Source organism: Cebus imitator, unplaced genomic scaffold (assembly GCF_001604975.1).
Source record: "Cebus imitator isolate Cc_AM_T3 unplaced genomic scaffold, Cebus_imitator-1.0 Scaffold106, whole genome shotgun sequence".
NCBI classification, from domain to species: domain Eukaryota; kingdom Metazoa; phylum Chordata; class Mammalia; order Primates; family Cebidae; genus Cebus; species Cebus imitator.
The window spans coordinates 89576-99854 of record NW_016107421.1 but is presented as its reverse complement, the minus strand read 5'-3'; the positions used below and the strand labels follow the sequence as shown (position 1 = coordinate 99854).

At 54.6% G+C, this 10279-nt stretch overlaps 1 protein-coding gene across 1 annotated transcript in view; it reads left to right on the top strand.

Annotated features, from left to right (window-relative positions):
* The window catches only part of NGEF (neuronal guanine nucleotide exchange factor), a 46060-nt gene that overhangs the window by 28981 nt on the left and 6800 nt on the right, over positions 1-10279 (top strand). Inside the window, exons 4-7 of the mRNA XM_017537674.2 lie at positions 1615-1775; positions 3455-3607; positions 4864-4993; positions 7957-8031. Of these exons, the coding sequence (XP_017393163.1) occupies positions 1615-1775; positions 3455-3607; positions 4864-4993; positions 7957-8031 (519 nt within the window). The remainder of the gene's footprint in view (positions 1-1614; positions 1776-3454; positions 3608-4863; positions 4994-7956; positions 8032-10279) is intronic.

Here is a 10279-nt window from a genome sequence, read left to right as displayed (position 1 = left end):
CATCCTCACCCCCACCCTGGGCTCCTCACTGCTCTGTATTTCCATCCCTCCTCTGTGGCCAAAACAAATTACCAGAAACCGGTGGCAGAGGATGACAGGAATCGATTCTCCCACAGCCTGGGCAGGCAGTGCTCCCTCCGACAGCTCTGCGGAGGATCCTTCCGGCCAATTCCAGATGCTGGTGGCTGCAGCAGTCCTATCTCTGCCCGCGCCTTCTCTGTGTGTCTGTGGCACATTGTCACATCTCCCTCAGCCTCTTTATAAAGACACCTGTCGTGGTTTAGGGCCCACCCTAACCCAGGTTGAACTTATGTTGAACTCCCTGACTCAATTATGTCTGCACAGACCCTTTTCCCAAATAAGGTCCCATTCACAGGTACTGGGATTAGCATGCAGCTTCTGTGGGGCCACAGCTCAACCCACTATGCTGTCCCTTCTGGGAAGTGGCTGTGGGACCTGAACCTGCCCTAAGTTGGGGAATATCAGAGGGTGACAGGGAAGAGGAAGGTGGGTCATTGGGTTTATTTGTAAACAAGGGAAGAAGGTGAGCCGGGATCTGCCGCCTGCTTTTGCGGAATGCACGGTGAGACACACAGCTGCTGTTAGTTCCTAGGTCAGCTATTCAGACGCTCAGTAATCAGTAATAATCACGACATCGAATAAAGGCACCTCCGGAACACTGATCATGTGATGGATTTCTTTCTATCTTTCAAAATGAAAATTGCCTTATTGGTTCCATTATAAAATCAGACCATGATACATGTTCATTGTTAAAATTTTCAGGCGATTCAAAAGGTAAAAAGTGTAAACATCCCGCCAGATTCCACCCTGTGATGCCCGCGCTTGACGCTTCGGCCCGTTTCTTTTCTGGACATCTGGACATGGAGGAATGGGATTCCTCCCGCCTGCTAACTTTCACACCCACTGCCACACCCGGTGCATGGGCCGACCTACCGCTGGCAGCTGTGCGGGCTCAGTTGTGTGACTGACCTTTTTCTTTTTTCAGATGGAGTCTCACTCTGTCACCTAGGCTGGAGTGCAGTGGCCTGATCTCGGCTCACTGCAACCTCTGCCTCCCGGTTTCAAGTGATTCTCCTGCCTCAGCTTCCCAAGCAGCTGAGATTATAGGCATGCGCCACCACGCCCAGCTAATTTTTGTATTTTTAGTAGAGACAGGGTTTTACCATGTTGGCCAGGCTGGTCTCGAACTCCTGACCTCAAGTGATCCACCCACCTTGGCCTCCCAAAGTGCTGGGATTACAGACGTGAGCCACCGTGCCCAGCCTGCCCTCTCTTGCTTTTGCCTTGTTTCATATTTTGGTTCTCAGGCTGTCTCCAGTTGTCGGTATGGTAAGTGTTCTCTCACAGAGAGTAGCCTCCATGCCCGGTCACCTGAGGGGCAGTGTGCCCCCTGGGAAGAGTGGCGTCACTGCCATCCCCAGCCTTAGGTGTTACCAGCTGCTCCTGCAGTGGCATCCCAGGCCCCAGCAGCAGGTGTTTTTCCCCTTCAGCTCCCTGCAGAGCCTCTCTCTGCTCCTCTCTGTCTCAGCATGAGGCTAGCGCCTTCGTGGAAGGCCAGCTTTGGGAAGTAACCGTGGTATCTCCCTGCCGCAGGCCATGTTCGAGCTGGTGACTTCCGAGGCATCCTACTATAAGAGCCTGAACCTGCTTGTGTCCCACTTCATGGAGAACGAGCGGATGAGGAAGATCCTGCACCCGTCCGAGGCGCACATCCTCTTCTCCAACGTCCTGGATGTGCTGGCCGTCAGTGAGCGGTGAGGACGGGGGACAGCCACCTCCCTCAGGGCCCTTCTGCATGCCCAAGGCACAAGTGCTTGACACTGGCTTCTCTACTTCCAGATGTTTGGAATTTTCCATAATAAAATATAAATAAATGGAGACCAAAATCCAAATCTCACTGCCCCTCCTGGCAGGGTGGCCGGTCACGGCCTCCTGCGTCCCTTCCCAGAAGCACCTGTGACCCCGAGAAGCTCTGCACTGAGCATCCTGCCGGCCCCAGGTTAGACTGATGATGAGTCCAGCCCTCTCATGCATCAAACCTGTGGCTGGACAGGTTGAAACCAGGCAGGTCCACGGGAGTCTTGTGTTAGGGACTGAGGGTGTCCATGTAAACTGCTCTTTGTCCTAGCAGAAAGCCCAAGCCTGGCGCGTGCAGGGCCCCAGGCCTTGTGCAGGGTGCAGTCCCGGGTTCCCACGTCCTCGCCTCCTGAGTGCGTTTGCCATGGCTGGTGGAAACGGCCACGGGAATGGGGACTGGGCGAAGCCCGGGCTGAGCTGCAGCGGAGGAAGAGGAGACAGAAGTCTGTTCATTGAGTCCTGTGAAAGGAAATGAACCTGGCCGTGTGACCAGGGTGAAAGAGCCCTTGCCCTCCCCAGGGCAGGCCCTGGACTTTTGCAGTCAGAAGCCACATGGGGCTCAGCTCGGACAGTGCCTGGTGTTCAGACGGAAACCCAGGCAGACCCCATCGCAGCCCGGCTCCAAGCAGTGGGGATCTGATCAGCGTCACATGTGGCACCCTGGAAGTGGCTCGCTCTCTGTGCGCCTTCAAGTGGGTCCCTCCGTCGCACTCACACCCACCCTTCCATTTGCAGCCCCCCACCTCCTCGTGGCAGCCCCGTCTGGTGGATTTGGGAGGTGATGGCTGACTGGGGCCAGAATGGCCTGTGAGACCCCTGGGCTTCTGCCTTGGCACTTTTTTTTTTTTGAGACGGAGTTTCGCTCTTGTTGCCCAGGCTGGAGTGCCATGGTGCGATCTTGGTCACTGCAACCTCCACCTCCCGGGTTCAAGCTATTCTCCTGTCTCAGCCTCCTGAGCAGTTGGGACTACAGACACCTGCCACCACGCCCAGCTAATTTTTGTATTTTTAGTAGAGACAGGGTTTCACCATGTTGGCCAGGCTGGTCTCGAACTCCTGAGCTCAAGTGGTCCACCCGCCTCAGCCTCCCAAAGTGTTAGGATTACAGGCATGAGCCACTACGCCCGGCCCTGCTGCAGCACCTCTGACTTATGTATGTATTTGTATTTTACTATGGAAAATTCCAAACATGCACAGGTAGACGCCCATGTGCCCTGGTCACCAGCGTCAGCAAAGGTCAGCCCAGGGGCCAGTCCCTGCCCTCCGGGGGATCTTTCTGAAGCAGATCCCCAGGGTCATCTATTTTATCCTCAAACACATCAGCACATAGCTGAAAGATAAGGTCTCGGTGCTACCAGTGCCTCAGCCCCGTGAAAACACAGTCATTCTTCAAGATGACCAAATACACCGCCCGTGCTCGGTGCCCCGCCGACGGATCTTGTCAGCCCGTATACTCGCCGTGCACACCGGTGTATCTAAGCCAGGCCTGCACGCTGCCCTTGGCGAGACAACTGCTGACCCTACCCCAGCACCCTCCTGCCCGGGCACCCTCCACCCAAGCCGTTGCCTCTCATAGGTTTCTCCTGGAGCTGGAGCACCGGATGGAGGAGAACATCGTCATCTCCGACGTGTGCGACATCGTGTACCGTTACGCAGCCGACCACTTCTCCGTCTACATCACCTACGTCAGCAACCAGACCTACCAGGAGCGGACCTACAAGCAGCTGCTGTGAGTGTGCCCGGCCAGGGAATCAGCACCCAGGGCAGCCACACCAGTGCTGGCCCAAGCTCCTTACACAGTGCGCCTCATGGTCCTTCACCTCTGCGTTCCCAAGGTCCACGTGGGCCACAGGAGTCAGCCAGGCTGGTGACAGTATCCCAATCCAGCATGTTCTAGGGGGTTCTGGTGTCACTAGAGAAATATGAGCCCAGCCAGACCCCAAGAGAATCAGCACAGCACCCACTGGACCTGGATCCAGTGGCCGAGCAGAGCTCCATGCAGTTAGAAAAGGAAGCGTGAGGTCAAGTGGCCAATTCAAAGCCCAGGACATCAGAGACTGGGTTTGCACTAGTGACAAGGGCAGTGACAGGTGGGAAGGAGTCTCGGTGGGGCCCATCCAGCAGCGCCTGGGCATTTATTGCTGATCTGCCCATTCTGTAAACCTTCTCTGAGGTTTAGTTGACAAGGTAATTTTCCAGCCAGTGTGCCTCTTCGGAACCCTCTGCACTGAGGTTCCCTGCTTCAGCGACTGGGGTCAGCCAGGGAGGTCGTGTTGGCTCCCCGCAGAAGCGCCGAGGGACTTTTCCAGTCATGGCGTCTGCACATCGCACTCCACTGGCCTTTCCACTAAGCCATGGGGCTCATGGTGCAGGTTTCAAGCTTGGGTCTTTGGGCATTTGGACGTTTTAACAGTTGGTGTAGGGAAATTGGAATTGGAGGGAATCAGGATGCTAGTTTTGAGGATAAACATTGAGAAGGCCAGCATGCAGCAGGACAGGAACCAATCACAGCGCCCGAGAGCCCGCCCTGCCACGTGAGCGCAGACACTGAGTGACAGGCAGGGCGCGGGTTCCTGCCGACTTGCATGGGGTCAGCGTCAGCACTGTGGCCTGGCCCACTGCTAAGCCCACCTGTCAGAAATGGCACAGGCTGTCCTGGAGGCGTCCCCAGCCTGCTGCCCGTTCCTGTCACTACGCGGGTTTGCCGGTTTACCTTGCCACAGCTTCCCACTGGGTAAAATCATCTCATTGTATGTCTCCCCCACACAACAGGCTGTGCTGAGTCTTCAAGGCCAGGCACGTGGAGCCACTACTGTGATTTCACTTGTATGTGAAAAGTCTGTTTTCCTTTTGCCCAAAAGAAATCAATGTGTTTCCCGTGCCCGTGGGTCGTCTGGATCCCAGGAGTTTGTGGATGGGGAGGAGGGGTCCCCAGTTCATGCCTCCTGCAGCCCAGAGACCTACTCCACATGTGTGTGTCCCCAGCCAGGAGAAGGCGGCTTTTCGGGAGCTGATCGCGCAGCTAGAGCTCGACCCCAAGTGCAAGGGGCTGCCCTTCTCCTCCTTCCTCATCCTGCCTTTCCAGAGGATCACGCGCCTCAAGCTGCTGGTCCAGGTACAGCCTCCTCCCCCGACCCACAGGTGGGGCTCCCAGCCTTTCCCGTGCTCATTCCAGGACCCTGTCAGCTTTCTAGGTCTATCAGTTCAACAGATACTAACTAAGCTCCTCCCATGTGCACCAAGCACGTTTCTGGGCAGTGAGGATACAGCCCCTGCTTCCAGGGAGCCCCACGCAGAGGGGAGAGAGCGACCCACACACAGCCAGGAAGCCTGTGGGGACAGTGAAATGGGCCGGCACCACAGGGGTGGCTGGCTGGCCGGCCACTGCCAGTTGCAGGGGTTGGGGTAGGTCAGGAAAGATGAGTGACATGTAAGCTGAGACCTGGCTGACAGGAGGAGCTGGTGGGGGTGGGTGGAGGAAAGAGCGTTCTCAGCCGAGGGAACCACTGGTGCAAGGCCCTGGGACTGCAAGGTTCACCGGCAGAAAGACCAGCAGCGAGCTCAGGAACGTGATGGGGACAGGAGTGGGTGTGGGGATGGAGACAGAGGCAGGACCGGGGCCTGAGGTGCAGGGAAGACATTAGGCCCTGTCCTCAATGTGGCGGGAGTCCCCTGATTGGACCCACTTTTAGGAGCTGGCCCTGGCTGCTCCGGAGGGTGACGGAAATGGGGAAGGAGTTCCACGGCCACTGGGGCTGGGTCAGGAAGTGGGGGCCCGGCGGGGATGTCGGGGAATTGAAATCAGCGACTTGCTGAGAAAGAAGAAGCGAGAGTGACTCCTCGGCTTTTACCTTGAGCAATCTGGGGGTGCGCGGCTGTGGCTGAGCCGGGGAGGACTTGGGGCGGGGAGGGCTCAGGGTTCAGGGCAGGATGAGCTGAGTTTGAGGGGACTTTGGACCGTTCAGTATCAGGGATCAGAGTTAAAGGGAGAGGTCGGGCAGGTGCCGTTGGCATCAAGGTGGCATTTAATCAAAGAGGCCACCAAGGAAGGAGAGAGAAAGGGCCTGAGACCAAACTCAGGGACACAGCCAGGACTTGGAAGGAACGACTGTGAGGGAGGAGGAAACCCACAGAGCTAGAGCCTTGGGAGCCTGGGGAGGATGGGGCTTCCGGAAGAGGGAGGCAGGACGGAGACCCCCTCTGCCTAACAGGTACTGGGGCCCTGTCTACTGATGCCCTGGGCAGAGGGAGCCTTTGGCAGCTGGGTCGATGCAGTGGACGGTGTGGAGTATAGCTGTGGCCCTGAGGGGCGTGAGCTGAGGGGGACCTGGGAGCCACAGTTAGCAGAGGTCAGAGGTCAGACAGGTGAGAGGCCAAAGACCTAGGGGCAGCTGCTCCAGAAGGGGCAGAATTGCAGAGGGGAGGCCCGACCCGGGAGGAAAGGGCCTGGGAGCATGAGGCCAAGGAAGCAGGTGCGGGAAGAAGCCCCAGCCCAGGGCAAACGGGAGATACCAACATGAGGGCACAGCCGGGACGCGACCCTACACCAGAAGACACCGTGATGAACGCAGTTCCATGGGAAATACCCTTCCAACTTGGAAAAAGTGAAGCAAAAGACAGTAACATTTCCTAATTATGCAGAGAAAAAAAATTTGAGGACATTTTATAGGAAAAGTACATATATGGAGATATTAAAATCTTAGCTTCTATAAGATGAAAACCAACAATAAGATTAAAACCAATTGGAAGCTGGGCGCAGTGGCTCACACCTGAAACCCCAGCACTTCGGGAGGCTGAGGTGGGCGGATCACCTGAGGTCGGGAGTTCGAGACCAGCCTGACCAATACGGTGAAACCCCATCTTAATAAATAAATTAATTAATTAATTAATTAAACTGATAGAAATGGGGTGATTAGGAAATAGTGGAATGGGGATGGGATAGGGTGGGCGCTCAGGGAAGGGCCCAGAGAAAAGGGTGGTGGGTTGGGGGCCATTCCAGAGAGAACGGCTAGTCCCCATATCAGGTAGCATGCTGGGGACACACTGAGGAAGCTGGCATGGGGGAGCACGCACAGGCTAAGGGACCCATACTGCCCTGCATTCAAGGCCACAGTGCCACTTGGTCAGATGCAGCTTTTATTCCTGGGAGAAAAGATGGCACCTGGACTGTGCTGTTGAGCAGGGATTTGGAAGTAGGAGGACAGTTAGTGACAAGTGTGGTGACCACATACAGGGAGGAAGAAGCAGGGAGATGGCTGTGAGTCTCAAAGGTCTCTGGCTTGGCTGCTAGGCAGAGGCAGGCAGGTGACCACAAGATAGGCCTGGGCTGCTGTCAGGGGTGGCACCTGGTGCCACCATGGCACCTGGCAGCTGGGAGGACAGGTTGTTGGTGCTCAGATGCACCCAGCCTACTTACAGGACAAAAGCCAGTCAGAAAACATGAGCACAACAAGGATTGCTAGGAGGAAACCAGGTAGAGTTTATAAAGCAATGCCAAGATAGTAACTTACAGGTGAAAGCAGTATGGGCATGAATTTTTGTTAATTGAAGCAAATTGAACAATTGGAGAAAAGACTCTTTCTTACACTCTCACGGATAAAACCAAAGTTAGCAAAGCCCTGGGGCCAAAAGACGGTCCCAGGGAGGAGAGGGAAGCCCGTGGTCCCCCTACCCCTGTCCCATAAGCATTTAGCTCCCCTTGGGGACGGAGCTGACCCTGACTGAGCACAACGGTCCTCACCGCTGGATGCCTCACCTGTGGGCTCTCTTGCCCTCCATTTATCAGATGGAGGCTGTGTGTGTGTGCACGTATGTATGCATGCATGTGTATAAGTGTGTGGGCATGCAGGTGTACATACATGTGTGTGCTTGCGTGCATGTATGCATGTGTGTGCATGTGTGTGCAGTGTGCATGTGTATACAGTGTGCTCGAAGTATGCATTATGTGTATGTGTGTGTGCGCGCGCACTGCAGCAAGGGACTCAACTGGTGCAATAGGGAGGTTGCCACGGTCAAGGTGGGAAATGGGAGGAGAGGTCAGAAAAGACGAAAGCTAACGCAGCCTTTCCCTGTGCGCAGAACATCCTGAAGAGGGTAGAAGAGAGCTCGGAGCGGGAGTGCACTGCCTTGGACGCCCACAAGGAGCTGGAAATGGTGAGTCTGGCCTCCTCTTGTGCAGCGTCCCAATCCACTGCTTTCCTCATCCAGGCGCACCTTCCCGGCCCTGCTCCCCATATCCGTGTGTCTTTTTAGAAAATGCAAATTCATTTTAAAATTCGCTTTTGTAGGCCAGGTGCAGTGGCTCACGCCTATAATCGCAACACTTTGGGAGGCCAAGGCAGGCGGGTCACTTGAGGTCAGGAGTTCAAGACCAGCCTGGCCAACATGGTGAAACCCCACCTGTACCAAGAAAATACAAAAATTAGCTGGGCATGGTGGTGTATGCCTGTAATCCCAGCTACTTGGGAGGCTGAGGTAGGAGAATCGTTTGAACCTGGGAGGCGGAGGTTGAAGTGAGCCAAGATTGCGCCACTGCACTCCAGCCTGGGCAACAGAGAAAGACTCTGTCTCCAAAAAAATAAAAAGATTAAAAAAAAATTTGCTTTTGCAATCCAGAAGAGTCACTGGAGCTTAAAAAAAGCATCAGGTGTGGCTTGGGTAGAGCCTGCTTCACCCTGCTTCCCCGTTCCAGCCTTACGTGCCCGCCCTCTGTCTGTTACTGTGGCTGGCATGGATGTGGGGACAGCAACATGGCCCTCAGGACACTTCACCAGTGTGGAGCTCTGTGGTCATGCACAGGCACTGATTCCTCTCATCAGCCGCCCCTTTGCATCTCCGGGAGAGGATTCACTGGCACTGCCCAAGAGTGCAAGGACCCTTTCTCTGGATCATCTGATCCTCAGAGAGAGATGGCTCCTCCTGAGGTTTGGAGCAGGGCAGGGGTTTTGCAGGAAGGGCCATCGAGTCTGTTTCAGTCCTCAGGAGCTCTGCTGCATTTGGTTCCTGGCCTCAGCTGGAGCTAAGAGCCAACTTTTGGCAGCTGTGCTGGGGAACCTCCATTGAGCCAGTGACGCCATCATGATGGAGAGCAAGGCGAGGGATGCCTATTCCACTTCTTTGTCACTCTAGTAAAAAGAATATCACTCTCGGTGGGCATCTGATGGCCATTCTCAGCCACATGGAGACATGAGGACTTCCTACCCTAATGCAGTTGGTTCCCACCTCAGGCCTCTTCCCCTGTCCCTTCCCAGACCAGTTAGCTACCACAGTTCCTCTGGCAGTTACACGCTGTGCCTAGTGGGGAAGGCCCGAGCCTCAAGCGGGGCAGCCGGGAGCATCATGGCCTGTGAGGTGGGCAGCGTCTATAGGGGCCACGCCCACTTCTGGAAATACAATTTCCCTTTTGCTTACCAGATGTGAATTCATTCCAGCCCCTACCAGACAGCGGCCACCATGGCCTGTGTGGGGCCCATGTGCCCCAGAAGGGTCTCTGGGAGGTCAGCCCTGGGCTAGGGGTACATTCTCTATTGTTTTAAGTTATTTTCTGCTTTCATCTTCATTTTCCTTATAATGAAAAGTACACTCTTGTTTCTAATAGCTTGCTTTTTAAAAATAAAGGTTTATTTTTTCTTTGATTTATAAAATAATTATATTCAATACCAGAAAACTCAGAAAATCCTAGTAAATAAAAAGAAAACAGTAAACTTCTCCAGCCACCTCACCCTCCCTGCTGACATGCTGCAGCTTGTCCCAAACAGACCCTGTGCTCACACACCTGCACAGCACACTCACAGGGCACACGCTGCACATCCACGGCCCACACATATCACACACAGTGCACACTGCACATACACACAGTGCATGCTTATCACACACAGTACACGCGGCACATACACAGTACACACTGTACATGTCACACACAGTACACACTGCAAATATAGCATACACATCACACACAGTACACACAGCACATACACGGCCCATACCTATCATACACAGTACACACTGCACATACACATAGCACATGCTTACACATAGCACACACGTGGCACATACATATCACAGGCAGTACACACTGCACATGTGTACACAGTACACACACACATTGCACATATGCACAGCACACACGACACTGCACACACAGCACATGCTGCATAAACACGGCACACACAGCACACACACCACTGTATTCTAAGGGCTTGTGGCTCAGAAGCAGCTTTGCTCCGCATTCGAGTGCATGTGGCGTCCCTGCCTCACTCCTGGATTTCTGTTCTTGCATATATGCGTAGATCATAATTATTTTAGTCAAATACGTTGATGGCCGTTGGGGCTGATGATCATGTTTCTCATTCTAGACAACACTGCAGGGAGCTCCCTGCTCACGCGTCTCTGGGCATGGTGC